This window comes from Mesitornis unicolor, unplaced genomic scaffold, assembly GCF_000695765.1.
Source record: "Mesitornis unicolor isolate BGI_N332 unplaced genomic scaffold, ASM69576v1 scaffold14135, whole genome shotgun sequence".
In the NCBI taxonomy this organism is placed as follows: Eukaryota; Metazoa; Chordata; class Aves; order Mesitornithiformes; family Mesitornithidae; genus Mesitornis; species Mesitornis unicolor.
In genome coordinates, this window is record NW_010186320.1 from 38074 (window position 1) to 58830 (window position 20757).

Sequence of the window (20757 nt, forward strand, 5' to 3'; positions counted from 1 at the left end):
TCACCTTCCTGGGAAATGCTGGTATTGCCATTTATTGTTTCTGAGTGGAGAATTTAGAACATGATCTCAGAAAAACTCATTAGACTGTGAGCAATTATTTTTCTGTGCTGAGGATGAGAGAGAACGGACAAATATCTGTCCCTGAACAAATGAAATAGGAAATTAGGCACAGCATGCTCTGCTTTGCACATGGTAAGCTATAGACAATTATCTACATTTAATATTTCTTATGGATGATCGTCTGTATACAGCCGATTAATCACACTGAAGCAAAAAGACAATAAAACAAACAAACAGAAAGTGTAATTGTTCCACCTTCCTGTCTTTGAACCCAGACCATAGCTTCTCATCTCAGGCTTTAACATTTAGCAGAGCCATCTACCTCCTGGCACTACTATTAGTCACAATGATATTTTGAAAGCAAACTGAAAACATGAGGTAGGGAAAAATTAAGAATGACAGCCATGAAGTATGTCTCATTATTTTGTGTTTCGGGAAGCTAAGTTATTTATTTTGGATCAAATTCAACACATAATCATTTAAGTGTGAGCCCCCTGTCTTCGGTGTTCACTGCACGAAACCTAAGATTAATGTAAAGAATTAAATTACGATTTTTTGAGTCTTTAACTCAGCTAAACTATACTGGGCACAGAAGATGGTTGAACAATTGTTATAGCATGGTAAGAACAGTATAAATTGCTGTGCAGTTATCATCAATTTTGATAATGTTAATGGGAGGCTTCCTGCGCCTGCTGGGAAGCAGCCAGTATTACTCCAAGTTATTAGTATGTTAGTTATGCAATCTCATTAACCACTACATCACATTAACATTCAAAACTGATGGTTTATAGAGGTGGTTTTTTTTAATACGCAGCGTATAACATTTTTCTGCTCAAACCGTACACCTCACATAGTGATCCAACACTCGAACAAGTAAATAGTTAGAAACACATGGAAGAACCATGCTTTAGGCAGAACAAACTTTTACCACTTCGGGCGGCGTGTCTTGCCTTGCTGCAGGGAGGCATCGCTGACCAAGCAGAGCTTAGGACACCTGGATGTGGTCCAAGGGAAGTCCATGTTTTTTTCTTGCTGTTACACTGATTCACTGAATAAACTACAGGTAACTTGGTCAACCATTTCTCCACTTCACATGTGAAAATGGGGATAGGAGTAGTTAGCTTGATCACAAATTCATTCATTTACATTCATCAAGTGCTGTAAGATTATCAGAAGGACGCCCACTATGGTCACTGTTGCTACTCATTAAGATCATATCTTACCTAATGTGATTAATAATAAGATTTGTAGGTGGTATAAAAAAGTCATCCACTCCTTCAAAGGGTGTGCGGATAACATGCTGATCCTCCCCTGCGCTTGCCTCTGGTATCACCTACAATAAATACATGCAAGGTTGAGTACAGGAGAGGCAGTAAGTGAGGCAGAAAGGTAAATACAGATTACATAGTCACACACAGCACGGAGCGGCTTTTCCCAGGGATGTAGTTGTCTCAAATTGATTAATGACTTCAAAATATTGTTTGGTTTAGCTGTTGTGAAAAAAGTTGTGCTAATAAATAGTATTTGAGGCTTGACATTTGTAAGGTAAGTACACAACTTTACTTTCATATGATGTTTATATTTTGAGAAAGAGCAGTCATGCAGGAGCTGAAGAAGTACGACAACACTAAGACCACAATAATTTATTCCTCACTGTCTAAAATAAACATTTCATGGTCATATTTATTAATCTCACTGAAACGCACAGCACTAATTTACCACCTTGAAGGATCAAACTCACAGCAGTTAATTATCACTTTGAAGGAGAACTGTTCATCCATCCACCGCACCATATAAAATTCAGGGAAGAGCAGAGAAAGGCCCTTTGGCTGTCCCGAGTGTGCTGTCCTCCAGCACAGTGCGCACCTCTGCAGCCATGGAATCTCAGAGCTCCTTCACCCCTCTGGAAAAGGAGAGGCTAAAGTTTTCAATAATTAAAATGCTAAATACTCAAACTGTTTGCTCGATCCAGGATGACTTTAGTCCATTCATTAGGAACTTCTGCTGCTCTAATGTGCAACAGGACTTGCTTTGAGTTTATAGCTACATAATTCGCTAAAGAATTGCTAAAACCCTACAAGGTTTAGTTCAGACAGCTGTTCTGGTCGTGCCATTTAGATTTCCTCCAATTAGACTGCTCAAGAAAGATGTCCACTCTTGCGCAGTGCTTTCACAAGGCCAGACATTTGCTTCCCACAAGCCAGTAATGGCTAAACAACAGCATCCCATTAGTTGGCTGCACGGGCTGTTTGATAAATCCCAGACTGTCAAAGAATGAGTGGAAATGTAGAACAACCTCTGCAGTAGCATCTTTGTTAAAAAAAGGGATTTTATTGCATGTCAACAACTAACCCCTGCAGGTTTTAAGAATGAACTTTGCCAAATTAGTAATTGCCCACCTTTGGGGAAAGAAGGTCAGAAAAAAGGAAAAGATCTGCTGACGCTGATGCTAATCTCATTCTCTACAAGTGTAACTGCACTTCATAAAGATAACAGAAAGGATTATCTGAGACTTGGAGCCTTATAACAAGTTTCCAACTGTGCAGATGGTGTGTTCTTCTTAATAATCACATGCTTGTGCCATCTCTCCTTTAATTACAGAAAACTCTCACAGCTGGATAGAAGAAATTAAATCAGAAAGGGTAAAGAGAGCCCATTTTGTCTCCTCATACCCTGTACAGGAAACTGCTCCAGCCCAGGTGTGACAAGCTGGTGGCAATGCCTCAGAAACCTTTGCTTGTTTGCCCCCATTCTGTTTCTCATGTGTTTTTTCTGAAAATGCCCATGTTGAGTTGCTGGTCCCTTCTTTATTATTGAGAGTCTGCAGCCATTATCTTGATGGAGGATGTGTGGGGACAACTGGTGGGTTGGCTCATCCCACCTTCACAGGGCAGCATCTTCAGCGAAGCCTTGGGCAAACCCATGACTAATGTAGACTCCAGATTTGTAGGGTTTTAGGCCAGAAAGCGCAGCCACCCTTCTTCTCTGCCTGTTGGGGAATGCTTTAATGTAGACTTAGAAGGAAACATTTCTGGCAGAAGGAGTACTCACATGACATCGTCTGTTTCCAGAAAGGTTGGGCAGCAAGCGCCAGAAAATAACTACTAGAGAAGGGTATGTCTGGATGGATCAAATCAGCTCTGGTGTCAGCTCTGTCATATGACATATAGCAGCAGAAAAATGCCCAATTAGATGCCTACACTTAGTTTTTCTGTACTGTGAACAGAAGAGAGAATCCTCCAGGGCAATCCAGAAGCAGAAGCTGATTTCATTGTCCAAACCTATGTGCATTACTGTGCCCCAGTATCACCGTGCATCTGATGGTGCTGAGCACAGAGCAGCAACAGGGACCTCACTGGCACCCCTCCAGTGGAGTCACAGACACCCCATAACAGAATTTGTCCCTGAGGCTTCGCTTTTTCTGTTTATGGGTTTTCCATGCCCTAGAGAGCTCTTTTTTTTTGCATTTTACTATGAAAGGAGCAATTTTACCACATTATGCTTCATCATCATCCAAAAGGATGATGAAGGCCTGTGAGAGACAAGTGACAAAATGAGTTTAAGGAAAATAAGTAGCAATTCAGTGCACTGGCAGAAAACCTAGACTCCTACTATGTGGAAGATAAGAAGAGGTAAATGCCTTTACCAAACTGGAAGATAGGGCGGTTTGGCTCAAAGTATAACAAGAGTGCTAGCCTAGTAGTCCTGAAAGAGGCATGACTCGTGAGCTCCAACACAGTTCATTCACCTTTTAATGCTTCTTTTACATGAAATGTCCTCAAATTCTTTGCAGACAGAAAAATCTGCAGGTCATAACAACATCTGAGAAGGGTGTGCTGCAGTTCTTCAGTGAACACACACTCAGACTCTACCTTAGGCTTATCTTTGAATGGGTGGCTCAGCCTGGCTTACACCTCCAACGAAATGCTACCAATAGCCTAAAGAGTAACAGATTTCTATGCAGAAAGTATGTTCTTTGTGGCTTCTTGGTGCCCACTGCTTCTAGACCTCAATTGAGTTAAAAGGAAGCTGTACTCATGCAGACTGCACAAATGGCCTGGAGCATCACAGGCTCGTACTGCTCGCAATCAGCCGCCAGCCCTTGCTGTACGACTTTACAGCACTTGGCTCTGGCATCAGCCTTAAAACAAAACAGACCTTGGCAACAAAGCAGTCCTGCTGCCAGCCTACGGCACAGACATTGCTCAAAAACAAATTAAACAGCAGGAAAAATATGTGAGGATGGACGGTGGAGGGATGAATAAAACACACTAGATATGCAAATGAAAGAGCAGCTTTATAACCAGACCATTAAATGCTGTTAATTACCTGCAACCAACCAGCCATCAGCTTGCTACCGATGATGCCAAGCCAAGGAAGGGCAAAGGCTCAGGTGTGTAAGGACTTACCTGCAGCGTTGGTGAGGACTTCCGCATGTCTCCCCAGCTAAGCACCCAGACTTGGTCGTGGGATTTGTCATAATGCAATTTGGTTGGTAACGGGTCAACATCCAGGGACTTAAAAAAACCCAGAGATAAGTATTTACAGAGTGACCCAAAAGCACATGACAAATATTGTCTTATTTTACTGCAGACATTCCCATTCCATTCCCATTCAGTGCTACACCCATTTGTGCAGCTCTGCACAATTACCTTCAACTCAACTGGGGGACCAGCAGCAGCATCAGCAGCATTAAAATCTGGCTGCTTGGAGCCGTTTTCCAGCTAGACATCACTCTGTTGTATGCTATTACTTATAGCCAGTACATCAGGGGCCAATTTCTGCTTGAATTATACCACACCACTTCACTCTTCCCAACCTGCTTATAACCGAGGTCAGGCAGTGGCTCAGCCAGAAATTTGTCCTAGTTTTATTTTACCATGTTAGCTGTAAGCCTGCCTGGAGATGCAGCCCCAAGGTGATGATAAGCAGTCTGTAAAGGAGTTTTTTCCTGCCAGTGGGATTATAAACAGTGTGACCTCGTGGTTAAAAGCAACGCAGGCCCAACTTTTTAGTGATGTCAGCAGATCCACTGGGCAAAGATTTACTTTTTTTGTCCCATATCAAAGTCTTTTGCTATCACTGAATAAAGCATTCCCCTTCTAAGTACCTGCACGGCTTTCTGAGTCTGGATATCAATTATCATTACTCTGTTCTGCTTAGGCTGTGTCACATAAATGTACTTGTCTCTGACATTGACTGCTGAAGCCCAGAGGCAGGACTGAGTGCCTTCACCTTCCCGTCTAGGACAGATCTCTTCCTGAGGAAAAAAAAAAAAAAGAGAAGAGAAAAGGTTGAATTTCTACCAGTTCAGGGCCTGGAGCAGCAAGAAGCATAGACTTGAAAACCATATTAAAAAATTCCTTCAGGATTCCATTAGGATGATCTTTTCCCCCTTTCTTTCCTGGAAAACATGGAATTATTTTATCAGGTAGCATACTACAGCCTGGCTCTATTCAGTGATGTTAAACAGCTGGATCTCCTGCAAATTCACATTGAATTTAAATAATCACACAGTCTATGGATCCATCTTTTGAAGTACGCTGTGGTTCATCAAGACTTGTAGTGCTGTCAGCATTTATTAGCAATAGAATTATCACTTTCTGTGTAAACAGAGTTTTACATTAATTCAATCATGGATTGGGGTTTTTTTTCATAAAGTCTTCATTTTCAGTCCAGGAGAAAGTGCTTTATGATGCTTGTGCTCAGGGAAACAGTAGGAAAACAAGTAGGGTCCTACAGTCCATTGCTCCACCATAGAGACTTCCTCTGTTCAAAATGAACCAAATTCTGTTGCTTTGGACCAAATCCTGTTCACAGCTACCTCATGCTGTATTTTGTCTCCGATCCTCCACTCACTGAGTCAAGTGCAGAACCGATATTAGCTTTAGTGGGAGCTCACTGGTACCCTAAGCTTGAAGGGTCACACAGTATTTCATCAACAAGCCTCTGCATGTTGGCGACTCTTCATGGCTTTTCCTTCTGTCAAGATGCTTTACTTGAAAGAGCATCTGTGTGGGGCACGGCTGTGGTGTGGAAATGAGGGTTTAACTAAATGAACACATATATATTTCAGTGAGCACAACTCTTGGTTTTAAATCTTGTCAATACAACATCTGAGTCACATTGAATAATGGCACAACCTCCCTAAGAGGAAAGCAAGAAGAGCAGCAGAGCTTGTTGGGGCAAAGAGGCAGTATAAGCAAAAGTAATGCCACCACCAGGTCTATATCAAAGCAATGGTTATGGATAAAAACATTTCACCTCTAAGCAGCCCAGCTCTGTCAGCTCAGTACCTTGGTGGAAACCACATGTAAGGGTTAAAGATACAAGACTCAACAGCTGGCGATCTACACTACTGCAAGCTACAACATGCTACAAAAGCCCAGCCATGGGCAGCCGTTCACGCAGTCAAGCATCTGACAGGCTCCAAACTGCCCTCCTCATCCTCAGCTGTGCACCGGGGCTTGGGCTCTCACAACACAGCATCCACCCAAACCAGCAGGAGCAGAGGAAGGTCACTGGCCTTTCTGCTACAGTGCTCAGCTGCAGCTACTCTGCTGCAGCTCTATCTGCTTTTGTGTCCTCTAATAGCAAATAAAGAAACCTTTGTTGTAGAAATCCTCCTAAAGTTGCAGGCTGGTGTCACTGTCTATGTGGCAAACACTCAAGATAGTAAAAGAGAAAAGGGAGGGACAAAAAAGTCAGTCCTACCCATACCAAGGCAAAAGGCCCCTGATACCTGCAGAAAACCCTCAAAGGTCTCCCTGAAAGGCAGCCAAGTAATGACGTTAAAAATCCCTTTTATGCCCACCACTGTGCTGACATTATTTCCTTAAGTGCCCTCTCTCCATTGTTCTTTTCAAGTTGTTTCTTCAGAACCGCCTCTTCAATATTTACAGCTCTTTGGAAAAGAAACACAAGATTTCTGTCTTTGAGTAACAACAGCTCAAGTTTGGTTTAATAACATTAAGCTCATGCTAAGGACCAGTCTTGGGGTGACAACCGCTCTGGATTTCTACTTAGATATATTAAAATTCAGTGGAAGAAACTCCAGTATCAACCACAAATTTATTGAGATTTTAAAAATTACTGAATACAGACTCACAAGAAGATCCTGACCCATGGCAGCAGAGCCTGACCCAGCCTGCAGGCCTCGTGATAGTGTTTCTCCCCTTTTACTCTTCCCAAAATTGAAAGCAAGGCTGAGTCCTTCTCTTCAGAAGGTAGCCACATTCTCAGTTTCCCCTTTAAAAAAACCAAACAACCCTAAATAAAGGAGTTACTAAAAAAAACATTTTAGGATGTATTTCAGCACCTGTGTTTTATGAGAATTTATAGTTTCATAAGTGTATACATGGTGTATGTTACTGTGCAGGAGGACTGAACACAGGTCACTGCAAACATTGGCCTCACAGGGCTTCCAGGCATGTGTTATCCCACTTGCCACGTTGAGCTCCACTGCGTTCGAGCCAGTGCTTGACATTCACTGACACTTGAACAGATTTTCCTGGTGATTTCCTAAAGCAAAGGTCAAGTAAGCTCAGTGCTGGCAGAAAATGCTGGACGGCAATAAACGATGATGCAGGTGTCCGGTTCAGCTGCAGAAGACGTAGAGGACCAGCATGGCACAACCACCTTCTGTGCATTTTTACTCACCTCTCTGCTGTGGTTTAACCTGGGAAACTATTTCTAAAGAGCAGAAAGTAGCCCACTCCTTTGCCTGTGGAGCCATTGGTAAAATGGGCCAGGCCAGTCAGCACCAGTGAGCGATGTGTGTGTCTCTCTGCTATGGACTTCTGTTCTTTCCCTGCAGCTCAGTTACAACTTTTGGGCATAAACACTTCAAATAGGAGAAGTGAAAGTCTTTGCCTACATTTTGACTTGATAACCGGTCAAATTCTCTGCAGGATGTCAGTAATCCTCCATGTCAGTCTTATAACTTATGTGGTCCCCTTAATTTTCAAGAGGAGAAGATGATATACCTCAGGGATGGCACATGAAGCCCTCCAAGCTCCAGCATCACTTTGTCAAACAAGCTCTTTAGCAGTAACAACCTTTGAAGAGATTAAGAGAAAGTTTCCCAGCTGTCGGGTTTAGCTGCCAGGTTTAGGACTTACATAACTTGTGAAAATCCTCTCTTCGGGCCTGATGTGTCTCCGGATTTCACATTCATTTGGCTGAAGGACTGTGATCCCATCATCAGAAAAGACATAGAACATATTCCCAACACTCAGGCCTTGAAGGGGGATAAAGCAAAAGGAACAGGATTTTTCTTATTATTCATCCATAGCTGTTAGGATGTTTTTCAAGAATTCTCCCTCCTCCCCGAACAAACAAAATCTGCCTTACATAAAAGTTGGTCATTTGGATGCAGTCGGTGCATTCACAAAATCAAGTTTCATGTCACAACAAGGGCTTCAAGGAGTGAAGAGGTACAGATACGTTCAAAAATGCATTGCCTTGGTGGCAGCAGTTGTACGCAAATAACTATATTCGGGTCTTGTGCATATGTATCAAAGCGGGATTTGATTACAAGAAGCCCCTGTATTGTATTAACTCCCTCAGATGACGACTTTGTTTTTGCTATGATTTCACTAAAAATAGCTTGTTAATCATTTCAGAAATGAGAGAAACTTCAGTCAAAGTTAATCTGAAGGTTGTCCTGTTACAGGCAACTTGACTTGTAAACGTGATGCAAAATGGAAGTGCTTAACATCTGTTCCATGAATGAAAACACATATAATTCTCTATTTTCTTAAACTATTTGGATGAACTAACTATAGCCACCAAAACAAATACATTTTTGAAATCTTGCAAACTGTAATTCACAAATGTGAATCGCAATAGCACTCATTTATCCAACTGGGGCATTCCAGGAGATTTGGAAAACTGTCATTGCTTTGCTGGTAGGAGATCGTATTTTATCATTTCTGTCCTGCAGAAATGCTTTAGAACACTGATAATTTAGTTGTTCTTCAGCTACATGCAATTGCAGTAACGAGCATCTTTAAGAAATGCTCAGGATCTTTTCAAACACACTCATTAGAAAGATCCAAGCATTATTTCGTCTTTTTCATACCACCACCAGTAAGTGTTTGCAATGACCGCTGTCACCCCCCATAATGTTGATAGTGTACTTATCTGCCAACTATATGGTGATGTTGTAATTTGTAATTAGTTACATTTTACCCATGATAAAATAAGGTCCCAGTTCTACAGATATGAACAATGTTACGATTCCCCCGGCTGGTCCTGTGGTGGCAGCTCTAAACGCTGCTGATGTCTACAGAGTTTCTCACAGCTCAAGTGTTTGCAGGACTGAGGTCTAAATCATCATAGGAAAACTTTGTGGTAAAAACATGTATAATTTGGATAAATGCATTTTTGGAAAATTTTGCTAAATACATAGTATTCAGTAAGGCTAGAAGGAGTTCTTTGGTGCTAAAAACCCCTTCTTTTTGTGCCAAATAAATGGCTTCAGAGTACAGTGTCTTAGCACGTGGTGTTTGCTGTACTGACAATGTTCAATTTGGGTTTCTCTAAACCATACCGTAGAAATACCCCAGTTAGGGCATCAGGCGGGCACAGGAGCAGTGATCCTTAAATGTGATGCCACAGTGAGGGATCATGCACGTAGAAAAAAAAGCTACTGAACTTCCATCAAGAACTAAGTTACCGTTATGGACTAATGGCTATTTTTTTCTAAGTGTACTGTTACAACATTTCATTTGGGCACTTTGGACCAAAATCTGCGCTCACAGCATTCACACGGCCCCCAGCTGCTTCAGTGGGATGTGAGTGAATACATCAGAAGGCAGAATTTGACCCTGGCTGGAATGAGTGCGCGTATTTTCATGAGTAAAGGATTCTAATCCTAAGAAGTGGAAACAGGCAGGCAACAAATTATGATCATTGTGAAGATGCTTATTACTATTTTCATGCACGCTAGTAGCATGGGTTTGTCTCATGATCCTATTACAATGAGGGTGTATTTCAGAACTAAGGCCTTAATTAGTCACAAAAACACTTTGATAATAATTTTACCCAGTGGGTTTAGAGTTAGTGACTGGGCAAACCCCACCACTTATTTTACAGTAAAACGTGCAAGTTTTTCCACTGACTCATTAAAATATGATACAAATTACTAACAGCATTCAGGTACTCTCCTTTTAAAGTTTACCAATTTAAATTACTTTTTCAAAGAGTAATCTTCACATCAATCTTTAGACAGAGCAAGTTTTTTTACTAGACAAATTAACTGTTTTATTGTGAATGATGAAGTATTTGCCAAGTCTTGATTGGGGTCCATCTCTAAACAATCCCACGGACATCAGTAAAACAGACTTCGCTCTTGAGTATACTGCTGCAACTCCTTGGTCTGGGGAATTATTTCAGTACAGAGGTGGGCAAAGGAGAATTTTGCCCAGGTGTGTTACTTACGCCAGTATTAGATTGGGAAGTAGGGGACTAATGAGGAGGGTTTTTCTTTTTCCCCCTTTGTTTGACGTAATTTCAGGTTGGATGACACAACTAGTTCGAAACCTAAAGGCTTTATAAAAGGCAACATACTCATCTGTATAACAAAAAAACCTGATATAACAAATCCCCTATTAAGAATAGGGAGGGTCTCCTAAACATAACAGTTTTCATTTGAACCATTCCACATGAAGTTGACTCTAACACCTTTCTTTTTTAAAAACTTCAGGAGGACACCTGATGACAACAAGGGTTTTCTTCATTTGAGGAATACAGTCTCCATCTGAGTGTGCATTTGTACTTCCCTCCTTTAGGATCAAAGGGCAAATTTGTCCCCATGGAATACTCTCTTCTGATCTGATACTTCAATAATTTTTCTCAATTTAATCTAAATGCTAGGAAGAACTTTAGAACTTAAATCTGGTAACAAAAAGGCTTTCAGCTTTTTAAGTGCGTACATTCACGTAACTGATGATTGCCGGCTGCAATGGTATGGTACCTTTATCCAGGTATAAAGAAAGCAACACTCAATGCAAAAAGGAACGCTGTCTGAAAATGAATCTCTGCCTTACATTTAGGCTACTTGTAGTTTTTTCTGTACAGAATTAAGAACCAGTTTGTGCATTGAGCAAATATTGCACGTGCTTCCAGCTCCATGTTTAACTGGCCGGCCATGCTACGTGCACTCATTTCTTCAGGTTTTACTTGTGCACGGTCTGTGAAAGTTGTTGAGAACAGACTCACTTTCAAGAGGACCAACTACTTGTCTTAAAACTTTGACTTGCAGCAAAAGCTTGTTCTACACAATACCCTGTCTAGGCTACCAACAGTTTTAGTTACCACAGACCTTGTGGGCACGAGGATGTGATCATTTTAAAGGAGCAACAATCTACCAGTCCATTTGTTAATATTGCTACTTACACACAGGTTTTAATTTTAACAGATTTGAAATAATATATTAAAAGGTAAAAACGAAAATAGCACTCCTCTCTTCCAGCTTTCTCTGTGCCAAAATTTCACATGCTAAAGTATCTTCGATGGATTCTTTGTCTAGAATGAATGTGCCGATCAAATATCACTGAACAACAGAGGCAGGGGAATAAACCTGCTCTAAAGACGCTGAATTGTTTAGAAATATCAATAGTAAATTTTCTTTTAGTACCCATGTTTTCCCTGTACATCACTTATACTTTTATTTAAAATGTGCAAGGTTGATAAGCAGTCAGTCCATATTGTTTAGCAGAATTACAAGACTCCCTGCAACCAACTTCTTAGTTCTTTATATATGCTGCTATACTTCAACATCTGGTAGGGTTGTCCAACTACTTTCTTTAAAAAGGAGCATAAGGGATGCAGTATATAAACAGCCATGTAGCATCATGCAGATGATGCTGGACTGATTAGGTTCACTAGAGATTTCACTTCTGAGCAGAAGGGAGATAGCAATTCTTAGTGCCCATAATGCCATTTACAGAAACATCAGCAGTAAAGAGACACTCTTCATTGCCGTGCACCTGGCACTTGCAGGTGGCATATTTTAGAATAAGTGCTGGAGAGCTGTCTTAGGCGGCTGTGCCACTTCTCATGACCTCCAGCCAGCTGCATTTGCTGTGTGTATGCATCTGCAGCCAACAGCGGCACATCAGCTATGCATTGGGTGTGCCAGAGGCAGCACTGGTCACTAAGGGCCGGCGCTTTCCTTTTGTCCCTAAAATCCTTCAGGCCAAGCCACAGCAATCCAGAAAGCTCCAAGCCAAGGGGAAGCACAACTGTCACTTTGGGGTACCTGAAGGCACTACTTTTGAAAGGGTCTTTGCACCCTCCAAAGGCAGAGCAGGAGCAACGGGAGGGAGTGGGGTTTGCAGTGGTCAGGAGGACATGGTCAAGAGCAGTTTGGAAGGGCACAGAGATCTTTCCCACAAGGCTGGAAGGACAGCAAGGTCCCAGCTTCCTCAGATGCCAGCGGCAGATGTAAGGACTGGCTTATGCCTGGACTTTGATCCAAGAACCTTCCTCCCACGAGCTGGATACCCTGCCCACAGCCCCCAGGAGCCCAAAGCTGGGAGGGTCCCCATCCATGCCCCTAGTCACGGTACCTACAGGGGCAGACGGGCAAGCTGCTTGAGAGCTCCTTGGGTGTTCGCATGATGCATCTTACTGGGCGTTTTGGAAATTATGACAGCACAAGCACACACAGAATCAAATAAATTTTAATTTCAAGTGCCTCTATATCTTTGAGTCAATTAGCTGTTTAGGATGGTTTTTTTTTCTAATTTGGCTTCCAAGACACACAGATGTTGACCTTGTGCAGGGCACACTATAAATTTCATCAGACTAGAGATCTTAACTGCCAATTAAACCAGGAAGAAATGGGGCAACCTTTACCCTGCATTGATTTAAAGGACAGAGGGAAGCAAAACCTGCTGTGGTTTTTTTTCTTTTTTTGCCTAACAGTCAAGAACACAATTTTTGTCGCTCACCTAGTAAACATCAATACATGCTACTGAGGAGGAAAAGATTGAATTGCTTGCTTAAAAATGCAGTGTATCGAATTTGTGTCTCACTCGTTCAATTATGGTAATTTGGGAGCACTTCTGACACTTGTGCAATTGTTAATGCAGCTTCAGAATCTCAGACTACTCACATCGGTGGCAGTTCATATAAAAGTCACATTTTTATATATTTTATGGTCATCTATTATTTCGTAGTGGGAAAATGTAAGAAGTTATAGGTACAATTTATATTACGAGAGTGACATCTCTTATTTGAATAGTTTAGGTTTTAAATGTCTGGTCCGTACTTAATCTGGTAACTGTGAAAGTTGACAGAGTTAGTGGCAAGTCAGTGGAGAATGGCCCATCATGGAATTATTAAAGCAGACAAGCACATTATCACTACAACAAAAGAACTTTACTGCAGTACCTTCCTCTCGCCACAGTATGTTTGCAACTGCAGCATCAGAAAATTGGGAAAGCCAGAAAATAATCAGGAAAAGAAAAAAAAAACACAACAAAACAACGTCAAAATTTTCATTTTAGCAAGTAACTGAATTAATACTCATGTGTACATGAACTGTTTAACTTGTGAAAACTCGGTAACATTAATTCAAATAAAGTATCAGGAAAGAGATATTTTTAAATACGTTTGCTCCTTCTAGAGACAATTCTGAAACTTCGACATGGGAAAAATCCTCACTGAAATGAAGCCAACTTTAGCCTGAGCAAAGATCAAAGTCTTACTAAAGAGCAGATGTTATGGTTGTGATCTTCTGTCCAGGTTCAATAAGCAAACACGACATCCTTCAGAAGGCAGCTACTGCAGCTACACATTTTGCTGTATTTCTTCTTGGGATTTCATGCAACTACATTCTCTTTTAGGATTCAAATACTCTTTGAAAGTACATCTGTATTTGAATTTCTGTTTAAAATACATCCAATTGTTTCTCAACATACTGTAATTTCCCTTGCTCAACTATTCAAGGGAAAACGACTGATATTAACAAGAGTACATAAATCTATTTAATGAAGAATAAAATATATTTTAACTTTGTTTTCAATTCTTGCTCTGTATTAACAGCTAGAAAAGTAACAAGAACCCCATTTGCACCTAGTCTTTTAGTATCACCATGAACCCACGCCATCTCCCAAGTAGTTAAAACAGCAGAGTTAGGAAGGATTAGGCCTCTGGGAGCTTTTCCATTGGGGCAACAAATCTCCTCCTTCATTAATTGTGTTTTGGGGACAGTGTGGTTAAGGTAACACTGCCACACTCCTATGGACACCAAGGGAAACCTATTTTGCTAGTTAGTGATGTAAATAGAGGTTAAATAAATAATTCAATCAGAACATTTTTCAAGAGCATAAATACTTGAGAACTTTGACTTGTAACTGGCTTTAAAAGAAGTTTAGTACAGAACACAATGAAACTTATTTTCTGAAATGGCACATAATTCAACAAAATATTAGGTTTTGGATTCTTTCATATATCTAAAACTATTGCCAATTTGTTACTTTAATAAAGGTATTACCTGTACCACACCCAGTAAGCTTCTGGCACATGAAAGGCATCATCGTTCTGGACGAGGAGATTTTACCTTCCCCACGTGATTCCTTCCCAAAACAGTACCCAATCCTCTGATCAATGTGTGGACAAAATTGGCATTACCTTATGAGCAAGAGTGCAACAAACCGCATGCAACGGACTGAACTGTTAAACTGCATGTATACCACTACATTTAAACACACTTTAAAGAAACAAATACATGGAAAATTAAGCTTACGGGTCTTTCTTGCCGAATCTTCTATGAAAAGTGAAGAGATGTCCTCATCCACTCCCACCTCATTTTTAGCAATGCAGGTATAGGCACCCGTGTCTTCATACCGCACGCTACTGATATGAAGTTCACTTCCATTTGCTGCAAGAAAGACACCCATAAACGGTGTACTGATGCTAATTGCTTTTACTGCTCTTAATTGCCTTCCATGGCTGCAGCCGCCCGGTGACGGCTCAACAGGGTAGCTTCACTGCACAATGTTTTCCCGTACACAAACAGAGGTGTTTGGGGGATTCTCATGAGAGCTGATGTTTTGCTGCTTTCCATTAGCACATACACACTGTGTGTCAGAAACAAACAAAGAACAATCCCAAGTGCAAACAATAAATTACATTTCATTTATTTCTTCTTGTTAAAAAAGCGCTTTGGCTTTAGTGAGAAAAATTCAATCTTGCAAACTGTTTTTCATCAGATCACCAAAACCTTGCTTTAGGAGGGATGTCTCTGCAGTGCCTCCTGCCATTTGGCCTTCTAGAGTGAGACTGTTGCCTAAAACTTTTGGAAGATGCTGAGATACGGCACCCAGCCATGCAGGGATATCTGTGATGCCAACACTGGTTCAGGGCTGCAATACACCACAGCCAGACTGGGGGTGTGTGTGGAGGTTTCTAATATTTTTGACACAGAAAATTACAAATAAACATTTTTCCCTTTCGTTGTGTCTGTGGCACCCTCATTTGAACAGGGATCAACAGGAGTCAAGAGCCCAATTTCCTCTGCAGAGGTGGGTGTGAGCAGACAGGGGAACCACAGACTGATTCTCAGCTGACTTGCATCCAGTGTAGTGCTTATAGCTGAACAAATAATTTAATGCATTTCTCTTTGGATTTGCACAGCTGTACACAAAAGACGAGGCAGTGGAGAACCAGGCACGCTGTCTTTTGACATAACACCGTTACCACTTATACCAATCAATAATGTATTTCCCAAGAAATTCACAGGAGAAAAAGATAAAAAGAAAAACCAGGGGTTTTGTAACACGATTTCCAACAACTGTGGCTTAGCGAAAGTACAAGAACTTCTAGTTTAAAGCACAAAATAATCCTTCTTAATCCCCGTCTACAATACTTTAATTAATCAAAATTCTGTTCTTACCTAGGAGCGTTAGTTGTTTGGACAGTTTTGGCATGATATCAATGCCGTTCTTTAGCCAGGTAATGTGGGGATTAGGGATGCCTTCGGCGTGACATTTGAGGCTTGCCGACACGCCAGGCTCCTGCGCCTGCGTTTCGGGGTAGACACGAATCACTGGAGGCACTGCGGGAAACAAGGAACGGGCGGCTTTAGACTCAGCCGCTAGGAACCACCCCTGGTCGAGGGCTCCAGAGCCACTGCCCTCAAGCAGTGCTGCAGAACAGATCTGATCTGAGAGTCATGTCCCAGCTTCCAGTGCAAGTATTAAGTATTTTTCTACAGCTCAACTGGGGGCAGAAAACAGAAAATAATAATAGAAAAGTGTAAACTAATAAACCAGCACCAGGGAGCAACCTCGATATCTGATTTTGTGTTTAGACCATTCTTGCTTGTTCTTGCTTTCTTTCATTAGGTGACTGAACTGAAGTAAAGTTGCATTAAAACTTAGGGCAGATACTTGCACGTGTAAAAATTAAAGTATAAACTCCAAACATTCGCTGAATCTAGTAAGGAAGGAATTGGAGTTCTTGCCTATTAGAAGCAGCATATTATTCAAAATTTTAATTAAATATCCATCACAAAATAGCCTGCATATTCACTACCTGTTATTTTGAACAAATAAAGTGTTCATAAATTACTTCTTTTTTTTCCTGAGAGGCTTTCAAAATGTGACTTACCTTGTTTCAGGAAGGCCCCCTCTGAACTATTTAATATACTCAATTGGCAGAATAATTAATTATATTACGATTTCAGACTTGTTCATTGATTTTTCAATCATGTTGCCCTCATTGCTCAAATCAACAAGGCTTAGTATCTCACCCATTAACTATTTCTGAACAATTTACTCACATACTTCAAACAGAATTTGCAATATTGTACTATCAGTGAAAAACATCAGCAGGACCCTCCTTCCTTTTACACCAAGGGCCATAAACACGAGGATGTGCTGCATCATGGCTGATGGTATTTGAAGGTCATGAACTGCCACATTTCATAACCAAGTGGTCAACTTTTCTACCAGATTCTGTGACTCGTGGTGGAAATGTCTACAGTTTTGTAAAACAACAGTCAGTCAACTGTGGATGTGATATGTGAGGGCCCAGCTTCTTCCTCAAGGAAAATTAGTAACCTTTGCTAGCACTAGTGGAGGACTGAGGAAAATTTGTGGGGTTTTTTAAGAAAGCCTGAATGAGTCAGTAACAAACTCCCACTGGAAATCACTTGCTTAAGGTACTTAACTCACTGCTGTGATTTTATATAGTCCATCATCAGGCTCCAGAACTGGCAAAATTATATTGACTTGACAGTTGCTTTAGGATAAAATGAAATCTGTGTTTGCAGCTTGCTATGTGTCTATATATCCATATGGGGATAGTTTAAATAATTATGTTCACTAGCATATACTTTACATCTTTCTATTTTTTATGGGCCTTACCAGAGAGAGATGTATTTTACTTCTGTCTTACCTACCAGCTGCCAAGTATTAACCAGAGCTGAGTCATCAGCTTGGAAGAAAATCAGCCACTACTGAAAGCCCTCAAGTCTACTTGGTTTTTATAGCTTTAAAACTGAGATTGTTAAGTGTAATCTGAGAGCAAATGCCTAAGGGCAACTGAAAAGACAAAAAAAATGGGGCCCTCTAACAAAGCAATGGCTTTAAACTGCACCTCTGCACTGGACATGTGGATTTACTTCCTCATCTTCTATTTCCTTTACTTGAGAAGAAAAGAAAATGTGTTGTAAGGTGCCGGGCAGTGAGTAGAACACCACATAAGAGCTCTTTAATCAGGAGGCTACCAAAAATACCAAAACCTGAGTTTGCAAATGCTAAATAAAAGCATTTACTACCTTTTAATCCTCTCTTCCTCACATTGCCATCAGGGTTACAGCTCCTCTTGACTTCAAGAGGTGACAGATGAAGTGGAAGGAGAGCAAAGGAAGTGACCTGCTGCTGGAAATGGCTGGCAGCTGTCAGAGTCCCCCCTGCCTTTATTTAAGGGAGCATGCAAGCAATTCAGGGGAATAAGACTGAGAATCAGGAGCTTCTGACTCCATCTGTATCTCAGAAAATTAATTTAAATTTCTCTGTGTCAGTGTCTCCAGGCGCAAGAGAATAAAGATAGTAATTTTTGTCCACTTTGACAGAATTTTATCAAGGTCCTGCACTCAACGCTTGTCTCACCTATGATTTGCTTGCTACTAATAACATTTTTAGAAAGAAATGGTTTAGGAACTGAGATCCACTGAAAGTCTACATCCATTGAAATTCAGAATCAGAGATAAGAGGTGGTTTGTCTCCTATGAATGCACAGGAAAAAGCTTACAATACCCAAGCAGGTTAGATGCCCAAATCCTGGTGAAGTCAACAGGCAGATAGCAATTAATGTCCACAGGGGCTCTTCTAGTCCACAGGCAATGCAGGCATCACCTACTCAACGCTCTCAAAACCAGTGTTTGTTGATCAGATTTTCTTATAATTGCTTTAGGCTTTCCTCTTCACACGTACACTACACTCACATCAGCACTGTCAGTGACTGCCACAAGTAACGTGCTCCCCAGAAATGGGGCACTCCTTCACATCAGAGCTTACTTGCATCTCTCAGATTTTTGCCTCATACCATGTTAGTCTGCATGTGAGTAAGCCATGTATTTTACCTGCAGAGCTGAAACACAATAGATATATATTGCAAAAAGTAGCTATGGGGTCCTTGACACTTAATCAATGCTCTGCATGAAAATTAGCATAACTTGAAATGATAGCTAGGTGTCTTTTCAAGAGTGATTATTAAGAAAACTGCTTGTTTTCACCTACAAAAACATTTGTTGCACCTCCATTCCTAAAACTCTTTATCACATACCTGCTCCTTCCATTTTAAACTTTTTATGTCTTCTCCCTTGTCTTACATAATTCATTGCATAGGTAAATTATTGCATGTAACTGCCTTGTGATAACAGCAAAATGCAAAATGCAGTTTTATTGACCTTGCTACAAATTAATACATTCCAAGTAAGCACATTTTACTTTAAACTTGAAAGATTTCAGCTCCAGATTTGGAATATATGGATTATCCTTTGCTGTTTCTCTTGGTGAATATATATCATTGCTAACCATTACTGCATCTGCAGCCAAAGGCAATATAAAAATGCTATTATCTTAAGCAAAGTAGGAGAAAAGAGGTATTCAAACAAGTAAGAGATTGGGTAGATTGCCTACTGCTGCATACTGAGTAGCACCTTACTTGTGAGCAGACCAATTCATTACAATAAAAGAGCTCAAGTGATAAAGCACATGATGAGAGCAAATGGGGGTGCCAAGCCCCAGAGCCATACATTGCTGCTCTAGGACCTATATACTCCAAAGCTTAATAGCAATTAATAGATTAATCATCTACTTGAGATGTTTTAATCTTTTCCTTTATCATTTGAAAGGAGCTGGCAGCATTATGTGTTTTCTCTTGAAAAGCCACATTAACAAAACATCTCTGTTTAAAACAGCTCTCTGTTACTGGAAAATTTGTCCTATTGGACCCTTATAATTGGGCTGAGGATCGAATGGCTTTTTAAAACTGTTTTCAAGGAATACAATATTCTGATTTATGCTGATGTTTTCCAGAGTGCAAGGACCAAGGAAAATTATGTCCTACACTCAGCAGTCTCTTGATTTGCAAACTATCAATTTTCATAGTTGATTACAATTTTATGAGATTCTTTATCCTCAGCAAATCTTTTTCTTCTTGAAAATGATAAATTGCTTTTTCTCCCTACAGTTAGTGTATGCTGTACACATTTCCCAAGCAATATCCATACGTAGGAGAGAACATAATTTTCCTACTCTTCTGATCAAAGATACCAGCACACAAGACAATTTTTTCATTCTTGAACTCTGTGCTGCCTTTCAGCACATTCCTTTGTTCCAAAGACATTAAGGACCAGGTGAATAAATACACTGACTTAAGTTTTACCACCACTGTGAATCCCAAGATTTATAAGCTCAACCCAAACCTAGCACATCAAATGTCACATGTAGGCTGCATTTCACATGTGTGCTTCATGCTTCTTGCCCAGAAGATGTGAGGGTAGAGCAGCAAGCATCAGGAAGGGCAGGACACCGCCAGCCCTGGCCAAGCGTGTGCCCGCCTGCCAGCAGGATTTGACTGTGATGAAGGGAATTCACTATTCTTGGGCAAAAAACCCCAACAACCATGATAATGTACCAGGATGAAAGCAAGGCTTTCTGTGGGTAAACTTTTGATAAATTTGATTAGTCTGTAATAGATTCAACTAGAGCTCTGAATACCAGAAACCTTTAGGTTTTTTTTCAAAATTGGGCTCTAAGCTTTCTATTTAAGATTATGTTTCCTAATTTTCTACATCACCTAATCAGTGAGCTGTTACAAGCCAGCATTATGTTCTAAAAAGAGACAAAGGAGAAAGTAAGATAAAGATAATAGTTTGGATAAAAGCACATAAAAACAGTGCATATAACCAGGATCAGATTATTTTAAGGATAAAAAGGCAATAAAAGGAAAATATTTTGTAAGCTGGACTGATGGGCCTCAGTAAGAATAGTAAGCCAGAGTCCTGGTAGTACAGAAAGGATTAAAGGACACTGGAAGAGTCATTGAAGCTTTGAAAAACACTGAATTAACTGAAGCACAGTCTAAAAGTTGGGACCTGCCTGTGCAGACACAGTGAGCTTGGGAAGGATTTGGGATAAACCCTTTCATGTCCAGTTGGTTTTTCTTTCTCTA

At 40.6% G+C, this 20757-nt stretch overlaps 1 protein-coding gene across 1 annotated transcript in view; it reads right to left on the reverse strand.

Moving 5' to 3' along the window:
• FSTL4 (follistatin-like 4) overlaps nt 1–20757 on the reverse strand; it is a gene marked incomplete at its 5' end in the record, with an annotated part of 39545 nt that overhangs the window by 2496 nt on the left and 16292 nt on the right. The window contains 7 exons of the mRNA XM_010185118.1: nt 1284–1393; nt 4470–4577; nt 5171–5320; nt 8181–8299; nt 13462–13488; nt 14819–14953; nt 15968–16129. Coding sequence (XP_010183420.1) covers nt 1284–1393; nt 4470–4577; nt 5171–5320; nt 8181–8299; nt 13462–13488; nt 14819–14953; nt 15968–16129 — 811 coding nt within the window. The remainder of the gene's footprint in view (nt 1–1283; nt 1394–4469; nt 4578–5170; nt 5321–8180; nt 8300–13461; nt 13489–14818; nt 14954–15967; nt 16130–20757) is intronic.